Consider the following 18,845-nt stretch of genomic DNA (forward strand, 5'->3'; position numbering starts at 1 on the left):
GCAATTGGGCCAATGTGGATCTTTTTTCCTTTTCAGTCAGTCTTTAAAGCAAGTTTTCACTCCCTGCAAACACCTCTCTGCTAATCTACTGGACTGCAGATAGTGCATACTGGTTTGGGTATGCATTAGTTATGTGTATTACAGTAGTACCTGGAGGCCCCAGCTAAGTTCAGGACTCCGTTGTGCTAGGAGCTGTACAAACACATAGTGAGAGACAGTCCCTGCCCCCAAGAGTTTACATGCTAAACAGACAAGACAGACAGAGGGAGGGAGGGGAAAGACAGATGACTTGCCCTGGATCGCCCAGCAGGTCAGTGGCAGAGGTGGGAACAAAAAGCAGCTTTCCTGAGTTCCAGTTCTGGGCTCTCTCCACCTTTGCCTTGGTAAGCTAATCCTTCGGCACAGAAATGACTTTTATTCCTAGCTTTGCAACAGACTGACTGAATGCTTTGTTCCAATCTCATTACTATTCTATGCCTCGGTTTCCCCAGGTTCATAATACCTTGCAGGCATGTTCTGAGAGTTAGTTCACAAACTTTTTGTAGAGTGTTTGGAGACATAAGGATGGAGCATGATGTAGACATATTATTATGGACAAAATTCACTGGGGATTCTGTGATGGGGTCAAATTGTGATTATGCACATTTCACTTCTGGCATTTTGAACAAGATTTAAAAAACTGACGCACAATTTTCAGTCTCTGTTTTTGACATGCCCAGTTTGCAACATATTAAAAGGTGGCCTCAGTTCAGAAAACACTGAGCCCTCTGAAAAAGCAAGTCCCTCTGAGGTGCCTCAAGCTGGGCCCCCCAAAACAGAGACCCTGAATGTTGTGAGTCACTTCTGAAGATCTTGGCCTTTATCAGATTTCCTTCAGACTTAGCAAACAAATTTCAATACGGTTTAAGAACAAGTCTGCCAATTTACAGCCCCAAAGGAAGGTTCTTGCTGCAGTTATGAGGGTGGATGGGAGGTTGGGGGACAGCTGTGAATGCAGGGCCTTTGACTGGAGCTGTGGTTGCAACTGTATTTGTGGACTAGCTACCTGGGCTAGCCAGAGCTCTTAGGTATTACTTGTTCAGGGATCAGGGCAGAGTTTTATGGATGTTTGTGTTGATTTGGGAGCTCCAGTCTGAGAGTTTAAAAGACGAGTCACAGTCATGGATCCCTTTTAACCCTTCCTCACCCCACAAATGAGCACTGTTTCCATCAGCTAAACTGCTGACACATGCCTCATGCCCCTCGCTACTCAAGTCTGCGTTGTGTGGTTGGCATCGAGATGACGGAGACAACAGAAAGATTCAAGACGGTCCATTTTCCTGCAGAATTATCTGTGTCCCAGCTCCCTCTGGAAATCGTGATCGGCCATGTGGAGACGCACACAAGAGCACAGGTGCCAGGGTGCAGGCAGACAAGCGCCAGCGTGGGCAGGTTTGATTTTTTGGCATGTTCTGCTAGAGTGCTCTCTCTCAGGACACTGGTGTCAGGGCCTAATCTTGCTGTCATTGAGTCAGTGGCCCGAAGTTAGATCCCACATGTTATTGGGCTGGTGGGTAGCTCTGGTCTAACCTGGAGGAGCCTTGCTTTGGGTTTGCAATGCCAGTCTGTCATTCCCCACCAGCCACATGGCATCCACAGAACAAACATCTGACCAGTGGCAATCGTGGGTAATCGTGGGCCAGGAAAAGGGAGGAAAATGTTGGCTGTGAAGAGTTCACGGAATTTCAGTAACCAGCTGTGAGTTGTGGAAATGGGAAATCAGAAGTAGTATATGGTGTGGGTTTCAGAGGGGTTTCTTGGCTGGGATCGGAGTGAGCTTTGCCAACACAGGTGGTGGATTTATACCTGCTCTGGGTCTCTCATGTGACAGTCCAATGAGATTTTAAGAAAATGGGATTTCTTAAGTTCCTTGCCTCCTGAAATTATCCCTGAGGATCCCAGTTCTTTAGAGCCCTACAATTCTCACTCTTTGGCTAAGACGGTGTTCCCGGTGGTGGCGCTGCTGTATTTATGTGTGTGAACAAGATATGTCTACAGATCTGTGCTGGGTGTATACACAGAGGGCGCTGCTGGATGAGGTAGGGGGTGCAGCATCTGGTGTTGGCCACGGTTGGAGATGGGATACTGGACTAGATGGACTGTGTTCTGATCCAGTTTGGTAACTCAGGTGTTCTTAGATGTAGTGTTGCTAGAGGTGTGTAGGGCTTATTTCTCCATGGCCATATCCCCAGGGACTGCATGTGGTCTTGTGAGATCTCACTGATAAACAACATCTGGTATGGTCAGTGCTGGGCTGGGAAACCAAGTGGGTTGGTCATGAGCAATGCCTTAGCACGGTATTAAGGGGCACTGAGCTGCTGGCAATGCCCTCTTTTGGCTGAAACATGAGACTGCGGTCCAGATCACTCGTGGCCAGTAAAGGTCCAAGACTGTAGCAGTTTTTGTAAGTGTGCTAACCTGGCTGCCCTGGCCAAACTCCATCTTGGGTGACTACTTTCTGGCTCCCAATATCCCCTCGGCATAAAAGTCAGTTAGCACCGTTTAATTAGTTTCTTGTATGGAGTGCTGCTGAACTGAATTTGGTGCCTTTGAAGTGACTGCTGCCTTCTGCCCCAGAGGTGGCTGCATGTTGATGATGGATGAAGTGGTTCCTATATTAATGAACTTGGGCTTTGATTCTGTAAAGCACCTAACGTTTGTGAAAGATGATGTATACATCAGCTGATATGATATGTAGCAAGGCTTGGTGTGTGTGCAGAGAAACTGCTCCGTGAGTGTGAGTGCAGGAGCACTACTTTGAATGTGACCTGCTGACACGGTGGACACTGCTCGATAAATGTGTGGGGCAGCTCTGCTGGATGGAGGGCCGGATGCAGAGAGGGGCGGCTAGCTGGGCGGCTGGACATACAGAGGCTAGGCCAATGCTGAGTGCTGCGAGGGAGTGGCACTGTTGGAGGTGCCTGCGTTTGAAGATGGAGGCATGGCTGCAGGGACTTGGCACAGGGAAGCAGGGCACAGCTACATGGCATAAGGCTGTGTCATTTCTTTATGTACGTGGCAAGTCCCTATACGTTTGCGGCACTGCTGAAGTCACAGGCGTCCAGCGACAACGATACCCCATCATTTTATTTCTTTTAGAAGGGGTAGCATGTCATCGGTTCATCTGCTCCACCGGAAACCTTTGTTAAGCAGAATGATCTTGTGCCTTTCATCATATGGCATCCCAAAGCACTTTACTGATTGCTTGTACAAACGATAGAGAAAATCACTTTGTACAGATCTGACATGCAGCCACCTCTGGGGTGAAATGCAACTGCTGTTTGACAGCATACAGCAACACTGCGCGGCAATTTGGAACAGACAGGCAGAATGCCATATCCAACTGAAAGGCCAGAGGAGTGTAGAGAGGCGGAATGTAATTGCCCAAGTTGGAATTTGGCCGGCACTGGAGCTAAAACCCCCTGCGCTTGTGCCAAATGTCATGGCATAGGATCTTAAATTACCACAAGGGGTCAGGCTCTCAGGGGTATATCCCACCTGCAAGATGGCCTTTCCAATGGCCGTACATTGCTAGAGCCATTGGATACACCCAATACAGGCAGAATACACTGTGCATGGTTAGGTCACCATTGCAAATAGAGAGCTTCTAGAAGTGACTCTGCTTCCTGGGGAGATTGAAGAGGGACCCCCACTGGATCCCTGAGCTGAAGGAATGCCTCCCTCCTCGTGCACACACTCTCACCCCTGGAGTCCAGGCACGGTAATCCTTTCCAGACGTAGTCCCTCTATCAGCCCTGTGTATTCAGTCAGGATTTCAGGGGCAGTGCCAACAATGCATGGTCTGCCTGCAAAACCATTTGGTTGTAGGGCCTCTGGCTGCAGTGGCCTAGACTCAAGGCGTGTTCCCTCGCCCACTCCAAATGCCTTTGCTCATAGGTGGGGCGTGCTCAGGTAATGTAAATCAGGGCCGCTCCACTGAGGCCAGCATGTCCAGAAGCGGTGTGTGGGGGACTAGATAGAGAATTAGGGCTGAGGATGGCTGGAGGTTTCCTGTTGCACAGGAGAACTGGAGGCACTCACAGTGTTCTTCAGCCATGGCTGGTATTTCGCCCAACATCCAAGGGGCCGCACTTATCATGACCCCCGTGTTTCAACCTCTCCCTGGTGGGACCGAGCCCCTGAACACCAAGAAGCCACCTGCTGCTCCAGGAGTATGGTTGGGACTGGGCCGGCTGGTTCTGCCTGTGGGGTGGGAATGGGGGTGTGGATGCGAAGATTGTCATGAGCTCCAGGGCTGGGTGAAGGGATCTGTTCCACTGTGTGTGCTGCATTTTGTACAGGTGCCCACAGGCCATGCACGGGGAAGGACTGTGTGACAGGCACAGCTTATAAAGCCCCAGGCAGATCAATAAGAATCCCTGTATTTTATTCTTTTCCCTCAAAGTCAGATATATCTGTACCTCTTGCCTGCACTTTGTTGGCATTAATCCACTCTGTTATCCAGGGGCTTAATATCCTCCTACTTCTCCAGCTATGTGTGTCTCTCCCGGGGGAGAGCGGAAATGGCTGTCCAGGATGTCCAGCAGAAATGAGTGCTTGGGTTTTGTTTGCTTACAATCCCTTTAGCGGTGTTACGTCAGGCCATTTTTAGTGTCGCGTTCGGGACAGTGGGGGCTGTTAATGAATGCATTGCTCTAGGGACTCAGCCTTCAGCCTGGAGCCCTATCTCTGAACAGATCTATCTTCCATCCAGCCCACTCTCCCCACCGGGATATCTGACCACCTTACAAATCTCCATGACTGGTGGGCTAGATAGAGCCTTAAAATCTCTCTTGCCTCGCCCTTAACATGCTGTTCCCTCCTGCCCTCATCAGGCTGATATTTAAATTGGGAACTTTGTGGTCGGGCTAGAGACTGGCACCTTTTATCTAGTTCAGCGTTTCTCAAACTATGGGTAGGGACCCCAAAGTGAGTTGTGACCCCGTTTTAATGGGGTCACCAGGGCTGGCGTTAGACTTGCTGTGGCCTGGGGCCAAAGCCTGAGCCCCATCGACTGGAGCAGAGGGCTTCAGCCCTGGGTGGCTAAGCTCAGGTTACAGGCCCCATACCTAGGTCTGAAGCCCTTGGGCTTTGGCTTTGCCCCCACACCTGGGGCGGCGGGGCTCGGGCGGTCTCAGGCTTTGGTTCCCCCCTTCTGGGGGTCATGTAGTAATTGTTGTTGTCAGAAGGGGGTTGCAGTGCAATAAAGTTTGAGAATCCCTGATCTAGTTGTATGAAGACTAATGGTGCATCTGCTTGTGCATAAACTGTATGGGACACTAGAAAAGGCAGTGTAGGGCGGTGCTGCCTCCTACAGGTAAGAAATGCATTCTTGTACCTTATTGCAACTCCCTCCCTCCCCCCAGTTTATGGTGTGTCATACTGAAATGTTCTGGTCTTCAAATACTGCTGGCCACACGCGAGTTGATGTAGGCTATAAAATATTGCAACAATCCAGCAACGTTTGCATTGAAATAGCAACTTCCTGTGCAAGGTTTTGAAAGAGCTTCACAAACATTAAGAGCCTGATCCATGGCCCATTGGCCAGACTCTCATTGATTTCAGTGTGGGGCAGGCCCGAAGCTTGTGAGCCTCCGTCCCAGCATCCCTGCAAGGTTGGTAAAGACTATTAGCCTCAGATGGGGAAACAGAGAATTGAACGGTCCTGCTCACACTCTGACTAATGCCCTGATTTTGTAACTGGTTATGGGTGTCACCAGCTAATTCGAAGTCACCTGGTTTGGTGTGTGTCACCTTCACAACCATGTTGTCACATCCATCTCTGGTTCTGTGCTCAGTGATGGTTCCTAAGAGTACATGTGGGGCATTCTATCCCCTAGCACCCCAGTAACTGCCTCTGACAAGGTCTGGGGGGTTGCTGATGAGTCCTACCTGTCACCTTGGATTATATGCTCTCTTAAATCCCCTCGCAGTGGCTATTTGGTGTCATGAAGACCTTCCTGCCTCTTCATGCTGCAGCACTCTCCAGCTTCTCTGTTATGCCCCGACACAGAGCAGGGCAGACATAGCACCAGCCCACAGAACTCTCTTGGGTGTTACCTGGAAAGGAAACCGAGGCAAAGAGCTCAATAGATTCATCTTAACAAAGAGAAGGTTAAGGGATGACTTGATCACAGCCTAGAAGTATCAACATGGGGAACAAATAATTAAAAATAGGCAGAAAAAGGCCTAATACGATCCAATGGCTGGAAGTTGAAGCTAGACAAATTCGGACTGGAATAAGGTGTACATTTTTAACGGTGAATAATTAACCATTGGAACAATTTCCCCAGGGTCATGGTGGACTCTCCATCACTGACCATTTTTAAATCAAGATTGGATATTGTTCTAAAAGATCTGCTCTAGGGATTGTTTGGGGGGCTTTCTTTGGCTAGTGCTATCCAGGAGGCCAGACTAGATGATCACAATGGTTCCTTCTGGCCTTGGAGTCTATGACTTTCTGGAGTGAAGAGGCTTGTGCCTGTCTTCCTTGCTGTACTAGATGATGCAAAGGGCAGTTTTTGAGCTAGGCTGAGCTCTGCCTCCTGTGGGACAATGCTGTGGCTGTCTTGACTGGCGGCAACAATGGAGGCTGACCCAGCCAGTTGTTTTGACACAGCCTTTCTGTGTGGGGCAGTGCTGACAGTTGTCATGGAACACAAATCCACCCGTACGGGAGGTAATGCTCCCCCCCACCCCCCGTGCACAAGAGGATTGCTACAGTAATCTAGTGCCTGGCCATCAACACAACTGTTGCTCCCTGACAGAGTTCTGCAGCACTGGGAAGACCTGCGGGGCAGAAGCTGAGCTGGATAAGAAGCAAATGCTGACCCACGTGATCAAGGTAGCCTTTGCTCCTGAAACCATGAAGGGCTTTGAATGATCTTGGAGGTTCCCAACTGGTGCTGGGGACGGATGGAACTTGCTTCTCAGCCTCTCTCTTCCCAATCGTCCCCAGGAGTTCTACACCCATAAGCCATGCAGGCTGTGTTAGTCACAGAGGGGGCTTCAAGGACTGGCAAATCCACCAAGGGTCACGATGCAACAACATTGAAGGAATCTCGTTTGCACAGAGAGGCCTCGGCAGGGATACTCTTTCCCCCAGACAGCAGGGACATGACTGGTGGTCACATCAGCTGGGACTCACTTGGACCCTGCCAGCCTTTGCTAGCCTGGCTGATGGAGCCAGGCCCCAGTTATGAGGATGCTGACAAATGGATAGCAGTTGAGGGTGCAGTGCCTCTGGGAGACGGGGGGGCAGGCCAGCGTCCTGCAGAAGTGGAGTGTCACTGAACTGAGATACAAATTTTTGCTGCTGGTTGTGTGCTCCAGAACCTCTGGGAATAGACAGGATAGAACTACAGGGGCTGCTGATGGCCTTGTGGATAAGGTGGCCCTAGGACTCAGGATTCAGTACCCGCTCTGCCCCAGACTTACTGTCATCTTATCAGTCTGTGCTTCAGTTCCCCTTTTGCCCAATGGGGGTGGTTATTAAAGCTGGGCAGATTTTCCTGGCCTGTGAGAGTTTTCAAAACGTTTTCCCATCCTGAAGCGGAACAAAAAGTTGAAATCTTGAAAACTTTCATAATCCAAGAAGCCACAAACCATTTGGACTGTGGCTGATGAAGTGTTTCCTTCTGATCATTTCAAAATGTTTCATTTCAGTTCTGACCGTTGAAATGTTTTAGTCTTTTTTTTTCAACTGTAAATTGAATCCCCAAGCAGCTCTAATACTTAGCCCTCCTCCCTTCCATCTTAGATTGTTAGCTCATTAGGCCGGGGCCTGATTTCCTCCTGGTCTGTCTCTGTGTGCACAGCATATAGCACAAAGGGGCCCCCTGACCTTGGCTGTGGCATCTCAGTGCTCAGTCTCAGCCCGTCTGGAGTCCTGCGCCCTCTGCTGCCATGAGAACAAGGCAGGCAAGCCAGATAGCAGGTGCTCTGTGCTGGTACTTTGCTCACACTGCTGCTTTGGGGAAGACAGGGGAAGTGGAGTGAAAACTCAATGCTGATGTGCTTGTGTCACATACCTTTAATTAATTTGCCTTTTAAAAACTGATTGATCTGATGTCAGGCAATCATTGCTGTATGTAATCACAAATGAAGTATTTACTTAGCAGTGTTTCCTGGCCTTTGATATACTCTGACAAGGGCTATTAAAGAACATGACTTTTTATTAGAATAGAAAAAGTGCAGAACATTTTTCACACTGTCCAAAGGGGGCAAAAAGATACATTGAAGTGCAGTTATGCTTCGTGCTTTCAGGAGGTAGGTGGCAGCTGTTGGAAGGTTTGTGTCCTCGCAGTGCCCACAGGAACCAGTTCTGAGTACTGGCACGGGGCAGCAGTGTGAGAAGAAAGGAACTGGATATTGTTGCCATTGCACATGGGCAGGCGGCAGATGCTAGCCGGGGCTTGAGAGCTTGGGAGGAGGTGTGCTAGAGACTCCATCATCATTTATAGCTGTGTCTCAAACTGCTGAATCCAGTCTCTCTCTTGGGCCTCCGTCTCCTCCTGCCTGCCTTCCTCCTTCCCCTACTCCCACCTGTATTTGGCCTCCTCTTCTGTCCTTCCCTCTGGTCCAGTGTGGCCTCCTACTGGTCCAAAAAGGTGAGCATGCAGTCATCTCCTGGCCCCATCAGGGACCACATGGAGTCAGAGATGAGTTCCTCAGTGTTCTTTGCTGTCTTGTGTCTCAAGGTTGTCGATGCCTCTGAAGTTTTGGTAGATCTTTGCTTTGAGCCAGCCCCTGCAGTGGATGGTCCCTGTGCCCTGCTTGGCATGGTGCCTTCATCAGGTTGCCATGAATGCTGGCTTTCTGTGGGCAACGTCCCACTGGGAGTTATTCACTGTGGGTGGGACTCACACCTATTCAAAGGGGCAGCACAAGCCTAAGGACCACTGAGGTTGCACCGAAGTTCTTCAGGTTCTCTGCACAAGGGCAAATTTCCAGCCAGGCAGCCCTGTCTATGGGCTGTTGTTCCCCTGGTCAGAGCTGTGACCTTGACTCTCCTTATGTATTCATTTTCTATAAAGACACTTCTCTTGACTGCGAACCGTTCACTTGCTTCCCACCAAAGCTGGCTTGTCAGAGCTATCCATGACTTCCAAGCAAGGTTAGTGCCGGGGAGGGGGTGCTTGTTTTAATGTGCTGAAGCCTACGGCCGCCCTGACATTACCAAATGTTCCTCCAGATGCCTGTGGCCTAATCTACCATAAGGCTGCCAGGAAACGAGACCACAGTGCGGTTGGGCTGCTCAGGATTTTTATAACCAATGAGCTAAGCAGAAAGCCTGGGTGTCCTATTCAGGTTCAGTGGGGAAATATTCACTGCCTGTGACCCTGGTAGGTCAGCTTGAAGAGTAGGTGTCTGAAAAGTTCTCTGTGAATCCTGTTAAAGATCAGAGGCTACAAACTAAGGTCACCCTGTACATGGACTAGATCAGTGAGACTCAGGGTATCTGCACTGCAATCAGAGGCGTGACTGTAGCATGTGTAGACAGGCCCAGCTCGCTTTGATCGACCTAAGGCAAATCACAGTAGCAGCAACACCACAGCTGCGGGAGCCGCTTGACACGTGCAGAGGGCGTAAAAAGCGTGCCCTGCTGCAGCTTCATTGCTATCGTTGTTTGAGCTAGCCAGATCCAAACCGGCTTGGGTGTGTCTACAGGTGCTGCAATCACACTGCTGCTTGCCGTGTAGACACACCGGGCCGCAAAGCAGCAATTGGTGCCCCGAGCCAGGTTTTCAGATCAGTTGAATCGCTTGTTGGCTATAACACAGTCCTGGTTTGTTTGTTGTTTAAGTGTGTGGCTTGAATTTCCTGGTAGGGGGAACTGGAGCCAGTCAGCTTTGTAGGGCTCGATTCCCTCCTGGTCACTGACCCCTCTGCAAAGTGCCTGTAAAATGCTATGGAATGGGAATGGTGTAAATGACTAAGCAAGGCAGGGGAGAAGCCAGGCTGCAATATTTAAGGACCGAATGTATGCTTGTATCAGATGCTGCTTTTGCCACCATGAGTGCTGGGGAGGCAATTGGTGTGGAGGCAATTTTCTCATTCTGTGAGCTTTGGTGACAGGAGAAGGGGATTGTCATTGAACCTTAAAATGAACGCTCATTGCTTGGCTATATGGTGCATTGAGTAGAGGTGTGGGGGATGGAAGGGTTTTCTGGGCTGTGCAATTGCAGGGTGAGGATAGTAGAGGATAGACCCTTCCAACCCCAAAAGAGGACAGGTCCACCAATAGTGCGCATGCACCAAGAGCCATGGCTATGTTACTGCTGCCCACACAGCACTGTCCATACCCTCCTGTCCCAGTCCCCCTCCCTACCCGCCCCATACACAGACTAATAAAGAGCTGGTGGCATTATAACTGAGTCAGCAAGAGCCTTATCTTGTTGCCAGACCACTTCCTCCACCACCCCACTGAGTTTGACTTCCTGTTGTCTACAAGGTTAATGGCTCTGGTGTCTTGGAGAGACCAAGTCCAGCTCACCAGACTAGGGACAGCCTGTCTGCTGGTGGCAGGAGACCTCAACCAAGTCCTTCAGCCAACTGTATTGCACCTTTATAGACTTTATATTCACATTGTCTGCTGGATCCTGCTGTCAGCTAGGTGATCAGAGACCTGCTGATGCACCTTCTGATTGTATCTGGCTGGTTCCCAGATAGCCAACAAGATCTTAATCTCCCTCTTGGACCAGGCTTTTCCACAGTGGAGGGGTTGCTCTGCAGCTCATGGTATTGAGATGCTGGAACAATGATGTAAGTGCTACGTCCAGCAAAAACTTGCTGTAAATTTGAAACAGGTTCATGGCATGTGACTGATACATGACCTTTTGGAGTAGTTTATGCTAAGCAGAATAGGACCCCTAAGAGGTAAGAGGTAAGGCAAACAGGGCCCGATCCAGTGCCCATTATGGTCAATAGAAAGACTTACACTGACTCCAGTGAGGTTGGCTCAGGCCCATGGAATGGCACTGGTGTCTTGGAGAAAAGTGCACTCTGGGAGGGCTAACAGAGTCAGGGGAGGAAGGACGCCCGGTCTTACCAGGTGCAGTAACTTGGGCAGGAGTGCTAGCACGCAGCAAAATAACCAAGTGCCTACTGCCACCCTATGCCAGAGTAGGCTGCCAACGGGAGTCACCCCTTCTTACCTGATTGTTGGATAGGGCCTAAATGACGTACCAAGGTGGCAGTCTTAGAGGAGGGAGTAGAACCAGCATTTCAGTGACAAGCATGTCGAGCTCTCTGGAAATCGTGTTAGCACCAATATTTTCTATCCGTTTGGTGGTGCGTTTTCCAGCCACGCACTGGGATTCTCGTTGAACATTTCAGTGCTCAGTGGGCCCAATGCACTCCCCTTTCTCCACCCCAGAGCTGAGTTCAGATCTTTTCTGTGTCACTCACAAGCTGATATGAGCCTGGCATCTCACCCTCCCAGCCATCTGTTGACATCACACAAGTTTGGCACAGTTCAGCCCAGCGGATGGCTTCTGATGAGGGGAGAGCCGGGGCTGGGAAATAGCTGGATGCTGTTGGTCAGGACGAGCTGCATTGGCAGAGCAGAGGAGGGGCCCAGGATTGGGATAGCAACGGCTCCTGCTGGTCAGAAGTTAGATGCACTAGCAGAGATGTGTTGGGAAGTTTGCATCTCCTCCTCTTGTCACTCCCAGCAGCTCCTCCTTTTCCTGGGTGCCATACTCGCCCTTCTTTCAAAAAGCATTTGATATTGCTCGCACTATCCACCCTAAGAACTAGAAATCTTGGGCCAAATACATCCCTGGTAGCTCAAGTGGCTTTGAGGGAGTCACACCAGTGCCATAGTTAGACCATCAACCCAAGTGAAGTGAAAGGCTCAGTTATTTCCCTGACGACACAAGGCAATATCTGTCACTGAGCTGAATTTCTCTGGGCTCTGCCATCAGTTTATTTCAGTGAAGCCACAATTCAGCATGTTGCATATGAAGGGCTGAATCTTGAAACTAAAGTTTTCCTTTATTTATTTCCACATAACCCCCACCTAAGAAAGCAAAAGGCAGGGGCGCAGGTGTCCCATGGAACCTGAAGTTCCCATAACCCCCTATGCGGTGTATTATTGCTATGCACTCTGTTGTTCTGATTTGTAATCTCCAGGGGGTTCCTATTTGCTTGTGATCCAGTCTTTAGTTTCCAATCTATCTCTACCCCATCTGCCTTGGCTTTTTGTAAGGCTTCAGTCACTGTGATCTCTAACTACTGGGTGCTTCTCTGTTACTGTCTGGTAGCTGCTGTTATGGGTTAGCATTTATATTGTAGTGGTGTGTAAAGGCCTCAGCCAGGCTGGCTGCCATTGTGCTGGATGCTCTACAAACACATAAGAAATGACCATCCCTACTAAAGAGCTTGCCTCACTGGGCAGCTGTAGGCCCTCTGTGGGTGTGGAGATGTGGTGGGTGCTGTTCGTACATGCCGGAAGAACCAGTCCCTGCCCTGAAGAGCTTACAGTCTAAACATGTCGGGCAGGAGGGGAAACGGAGGGACAGGGAGGAGAAGTGACTTACTCATGGTCACACAGAACGTTAGTAGCAGAACTGCAAACTCAGGTCTCTCAGCTCCCCTGTGGATTTAGGTGGCTCACATTAGACACCCACGTTTAGCTATTTAGGCCTCGAACATTGACCTCAGCATGGCCATGGTTCACTTGTAGCCTTTGCGTGGGTAGGAGGAACATTTTAAAAAAACTGTAAAAGGCTACATTAGTGATTGAAACCAGTCACGTTCAGTCAGCAGCTGTAACGATTTGTAGGAGAGAGGCACGAAGCCCCCATGGTCCTGCATGACTCGACCCAAGCAGCCAGGGCTGATAGGATAAGTTGTGCGAGGTCTTGTGTGCACAGGGAAGTTAGTGCACAGTGTGTGACCTGAAAGTGCATTAAGCTACTGACCACGCTCTCAGTGCACAGTAAGCGTGTCCACACGGGGAGGTAGTACAGCTAACACCCTGTGTGACCATTCATAGCTACTCTGCACTAACCACGGCAGGCTATTTGCCCATGTTCCCACGCCCTGAGTCAGACTTTAAGTGGCTAATGGAAAAATACAACTAAGAAAAAAATAACTCCACAAATAAAAAAAACTCAAAGAAGGAAATCAAATGCAAAAAAATTCAAGTTACCATAATGGGCGGTGTGTGCACACACCACTTTTTCCAGTGGAAAACTTTCACGTTCAAACAGCCTCGTGAACTGGACCGCGCTGCCCACCTATGCCGTTTCCCAGTCCAGTGGCTCGATGACTGGTGTCAGCTGTATGCCATAAAATCTACAGCGCATGCACAACGTGGCTGAGTTAATGTTGCTGTTGCCGCCTTAGCACTGTGTTTCCTGACCTTTTATTTTTCAAAGTGTGCATCCTGAATGGTGCTTTATACGGCAGTTGTACACACCGCAGATATATGTGCTCAGCGCACGCCAGCTGGGATGGCGGGGAACGGGGGGAAACCTGCAGGCACCCACATGCACTCTGCACCAGTGGGATCACTGACACACTGCGCCCCTGCCCCCCCCCCCCATTCCCCATAGCCCCATAGGGGAGGGCATCTTGACACTGAGTTTAGCACTCCACAGAATTGCCTTTGGCTGAAGCTGTGTGGGGAATGACTTAGCACATCCACCACATGCCCTGGTGCTCCCCTGCTGGCCATGTTCCCTGTCTGGGCTGTGCTTACTAGTTTGCCTTGAGCCCCTATTACTGGTGTCCTGTGCTACTGTGTCCCACCCGGAAATCGCGGAGGCTGAATAGAGCTGTGCGGGTGTTGGTGTGTGAGCAAGCAGGGGTTGCAAGGTGTCTAGTGTAGAAACGGAGTTTATAAGGGAATCAGACAAGAGGGGAAGCCTTATACTGACAGTGAATTGTGTAACTGCACAGTACAGGAGCTGCAGAGCTGGGGGAGCCCTAGAGAGAGACTTTCCTGGGCAGGCTGGACATGAAAGATGAGCTGAAGCTGCTTTCGCTAGCCAGTGGTGTAAATCCTACAATCAGGGAAATTGCTTCTATTGCTAAAAATTGTGGTGATGCAGTCCATTTATTTTTCATTTTTCTTGTGCTCTCGCGACCCCCCTGGCATGAATCACTGTCTGCATGTCGATTAAAATTACACCAGACATTATCTTTCATGGCTCTAGTGCACGTATGTAAACTGTGCTTTTGGCCACTGCCATTCCGCAGCTCAGTGGTTTGCCCGTTGTTTGCGGCCCGGACTGCGCTTACCCGCAGGAAATCAGTCCTTTGCTAGGAAAATGCTCTGCATCGCATCATTTGTGATGTTCCTGTGAGCCTCACCATGGGAATGAGCTCACGCTCTGGTAACACCTAGTGCTCCAGAGCAGAAAGAAGGGGAGGAATGAGCCACCCCATCAAGAGCCAGTCATTGGATTGAGTCACCTTTTTCACCCCCTTCAGGAAACATTTTGGTTTCTCCACTGGTTACTTACATTTGATTTTTAAAAATGGTATCATAGCTATGTGCACCTGAGGCAATGCTGTCTCATGGGTAGGGCCCTGGCCGAGGCATCTGGAGACTTGGCTACTAACCTGCTGTGCGACCTTAAGACAAGTCACTGTTCTGTGCCTCAGTTTCCCCTCTTGCCCTTTGTCAGTGTTGTCTATTTAGATTTCAAGGTCTTTGGGGCATGGACTGTCTCTTGCTCTGTGTATGTACAGCACCTGGCACACCAGGCCCTGGTCTCATTTGGGGCAGCTGTAAGTGCTACTGCAGTACTAATATATAATACATGTGACAGTAAACAAGATCAAGTTCAACCCTGCTATTAAACAAGCCATTGGGCTGTCCTCCTGCTCATGGCGGTTGTCTCAGAAGCTATAGTGCTACAACTGCAGAGTTGGCTAGTTTTGTAGTTAGATCTGACCTCAGAGGGCCTGGTTCCCATCGCACTTATTGTTGTATCAACTGGGCGTAACTCCAGGGAAGTCGGTTGTGCTGGTGTCAGACTGGTACGTGAGGTCAGAATCAAGCCCAGGGTATTTAATGACAGATGTTGTGAAGCCTACAACAGATGTGGTGTTTTTAAACATGGGTAACAAGCTGGATTTAAACAATAGTCTGTATCCATATGCCCAGTCCAACCTAGACAGCCTCCCCCCACTCAGGCACCCCAGCACATGTAGTCAAATGCACATGGAGCTGTACACATACAGACCTTTAGAGACCCCCCACCCCACACAGACACATTCAGCTGCACCAGCCCAGGCAGCCACAAACCCACTTTCACACAACGGGACTCGCTCTCAGACCCAGCTGCCCACGGGCAATCTGTCAGTTGCACACTGAGGCACACACTTGCTCTGGTGCACGCTCACAGTGATACTCTCAGGCACACCCACACTGGCACAGATCCTCTCGCTCAGATGCACACATGTGCAGACACTCCCCGCAGGGCACAGTCACTGGCCCAGACACACTCACGCGGCCTGAGACACACGTTTGTGCAGCAGATGCGCTCTGCCAGGTGTCATTGCAGTGTAACAGCCCTATCATGCTGAATTAATCTGGGATTCATCATACTAGCCGTGCCCGTAATGAATTTATTTGGTATTAATGTGGATGAAATATGTACTGTCCTTGCAGGGGAAATCGCACTGCCTATAAGCATTAGTTAAAAGGACCATTAAAATCAAACCTTCCTCAGATCCATTAGGCCAGCCTTTCATGCTAAAGAAGATAGAGCCTTGCTGTGTGAAATGTCATGCATAATTAGGTTGATTGCAGTTTTCAACTCTGCCCCTTCTTTCCCACCCCCTTCCCAGGCCCCCTCCTTTGAGCACTCCCCTGCTGCTGAGATCTCACCCTAGCTAGTTGGTGCATTATTCCTCACTGTTGCTCCATCCGTGTCAGAGCTGCCACTTGGTCTCCTTTCAGGCGTTTTGGTACGAAATGCACGGCCTGTCAACAAGGAATCCCCCCCACCCAGGTGGTCCGGAAAGCCCAGGACTTTGTCTATCACCTGCACTGCTTTGCCTGTATCATCTGCAACCGCCAGCTGGCCACAGGTGATGAGTTCTACCTCATGGAAGATGGGCGCCTGGTGTGCAAGGAGGACTATGAGACAGCCAAGCAGAATGGTAGGTGCTGAGCTTGCCGCGGAGAAGGGAAGGGGTCACGCCTAACAGGTGACACTGGGTGTTCTACAACTGCAGGGTGGTCTGAGCCAGGATTATGATTCAGCTGATTTTAGAGACTGGGGACATTTGCCAAATTCAGGGTCACATGGGGGTGTGTTTGGATGAAGATTTTGACAGTTGGTTTGTCTACGATGTTTAGGATTTTAAGAGGCCCCACTAGGGTCTGTTATTGAGTTAAGGAACTGTGAAATGTGGATCCAGATTCTGAACTGTATCCAGCTACCAATGCCATGGGGATGTTTGGTTCTGGGGCTGAACTTCAGGCTCTCATCTGGTTTAACTGTGAAATAATTATGCTGATTCCCTGGTTCAGCAATGCACTCAAGCATGGGCCTAACTTTAAGACACGAAGAGTCAACTTTGACATCAGTTGGGCCACTCACATGCGTAAAGCTATACATGTGCCTAAGCGCTGTACAGCTAAATCAGGGCTCTGAGCCGCTTTGTCCTTGTATTCCTCTCCCTTCCATTTTTTTGTTAGTGGGAACATTTGCAGGTAAACATGTTCTGTGTTGCTTTAAGTTCCTGCTGTCTGTTGCCCACCTGAAATCCTAATCCTGCTGTGGCAATGACAGGCAGGTCAAAAGGGTTATAAACTCCGGTGCAGAACGGACAGCTGTTGCAGCTTGATTCTTACAAAATAAAGATCCTGTTTGCATGGGCATACACACAGAGCCAGACTTTTAAAGGTTTTTAGGTGCTTAGAGATGCTGATCAGTATCTATTATGGAAAGCATCATGCCACCTTGAGCTGCAGTCTGGTTGCATCTAAGCAGGGCTAGGCCTGATGAGTATTTTGAGAGGAGGGAAAATCCAAGTCTTGTAGCAAGTGGTGGTGGCAATGGGTGAGGAGCTGGTACAACTTCCTCTGGTTTGTTAAATAGAACCAACCCCCAGCCCAGTGTTAGGAGGCACTGTGCTGCTGGAGGTGCTGTCTGTTGGATAAGATGCATGCGGGGGTCTTCACTATGTCGGGCCATTAAAGATGCAATGAGACTTTTGCAAGAGTAAAGGGTATTAGCGCAGGGGTCCTGCCAAAACTCCAACATGAGGTAATCTCATCTCACCTTAAATTCTCCTTCTTGTTTCGGTTGGCTAGGGAATATGGGTTCGTTTCCTGCCCCCAAGACACTTCTCTCTTGTACATTGCTAAACAGTGCTGCATTTCTTCATTGCTTGGTGAAGTGACTCTTTCTATACAAGGAGGTTGCCTGGGTGTAGCCCTGGGGAGAATTGCCCCTTTGTTTGTAAAGCATGTTGAGGTCCTTTGGAAGGAACGGCACTGTCATCAATGTTAGTAAAATAAGATAATCATTAAATAAGACCCCAAATTTCCCTCCCCCTAGAAGCAAGTGACCTCTCAAGGGCACAGCTGCGGTATGTTGTTAGAACAATGTGGAGAAGCTGAACATTGAGAGGACAGTCCTAGGTTTGAGCTGCAGGGACGGTGTCGACAGCACGGGCCAAATTTAGCTGGGCTGTAGGCAGGCGCAGCTCCACACAAGGCAACAGACTTGCACCTTACACTAGAGCTGAATTTGGCTCAAGGTTCCCGTTTATCCCTGTGAACCAAAAGGGGCTCTAAAGAGCCAGTGGAGGTGAAAAACAAGGCTGCGGGAGGGAGGGTGAGAGAGAGACTATAGCTCACAAAACAGTAATGAATCCACAGAGACGTCCCAACGGTGCCTGACTGAAATTAAAACTGAACTGGTCTTTAATGGATTTCATGTTGACAAGCCCTGACTTCTCATTAATTAAGGATTCTATTTTGACCTAATCAATTTGGTTAGGGTGATGCAATGCCTACTTGTGCTGGGCAGGGGGGCATGAATGTAATATTACTCAGAGTCCATTACTGACTCCCCGAGCTAGCGATGGCCTCAGTGTCATGGCGTTTGACAGCCTGATAGCCAGTAGGAAAGAGAGAGAGAGGCACAAAGTTTCCTGTCCGAGACACAGGTGCCACTGTGCTGATTTCAATGGGATTTCACCTGCAAATCTGAGAGGAGGACTTGGCTTGTGTGGGTGGAGCCAGAGCTGTACATGGTTCTGTAAGTAAAGGACACTTTAGGCAAGAGCCTTGTTCTTGCATCCGCACTGGCTGAGACACATACTGCTGACATATAGCTTTATGGTCAAAACCAAACATGGCCCCTCCCAGCTTGCAATATTATTTCTGAAGGCCTCCGTGGCATTCGTCTGGAAAAACAGGTCACTGTAGTCTACCAGCTAGAACCTGTTTGAGGCACTAAGGGGTAACCAGTCAGCTAGGAAAATGTCATTGCGACCATGTTAGACATACATCTGGTGGGCATCACCGGGGCAGACCGAGATGCTGGAAGTGGTGCAGTTTTTCTGTCACATAATATTTAAATGTTATCGGGCATCCAATCCAAACAAATCAGAAAATCACCAAAAGGGCCCTAGCTCGTAGAAATATAGTTTAATTTTGACCAAAATTGACAGAAAGTCTCTAAATACAACTGATCATGCAACGATGCACTCAAGCAAGAACTGTTAGGGAAAGTTCGGGAAATATTTCGCCCCAGCTGATATATTTTATACTTTTTCCTGTACCTTTTTGCCTTCGGTTAAAGCAAAAGTCTGTAGTCACAGGACAGTAT

At 49.4% G+C, this 18,845-nt stretch overlaps 1 protein-coding gene across 1 annotated transcript in view; it reads left to right on the top strand.

The window, feature by feature from the left end:
* Window positions 1-18,845, top strand: part of LHX4 (LIM homeobox 4) — a 59,035-nt gene that overhangs the window by 28,381 nt on the left and 11,809 nt on the right. The window contains exon 3 of the mRNA XM_073356569.1: window positions 15,959-16,161. Within this exon, the coding sequence (XP_073212670.1) occupies window positions 15,959-16,161 (203 nt within the window). The remainder of the gene's footprint in view (window positions 1-15,958; window positions 16,162-18,845) is intronic.

Source organism: Lepidochelys kempii, chromosome 8 (assembly GCF_965140265.1).
Source record: "Lepidochelys kempii isolate rLepKem1 chromosome 8, rLepKem1.hap2, whole genome shotgun sequence".
In the NCBI taxonomy this organism is placed as follows: Eukaryota; Metazoa; Chordata; order Testudines; family Cheloniidae; genus Lepidochelys; species Lepidochelys kempii.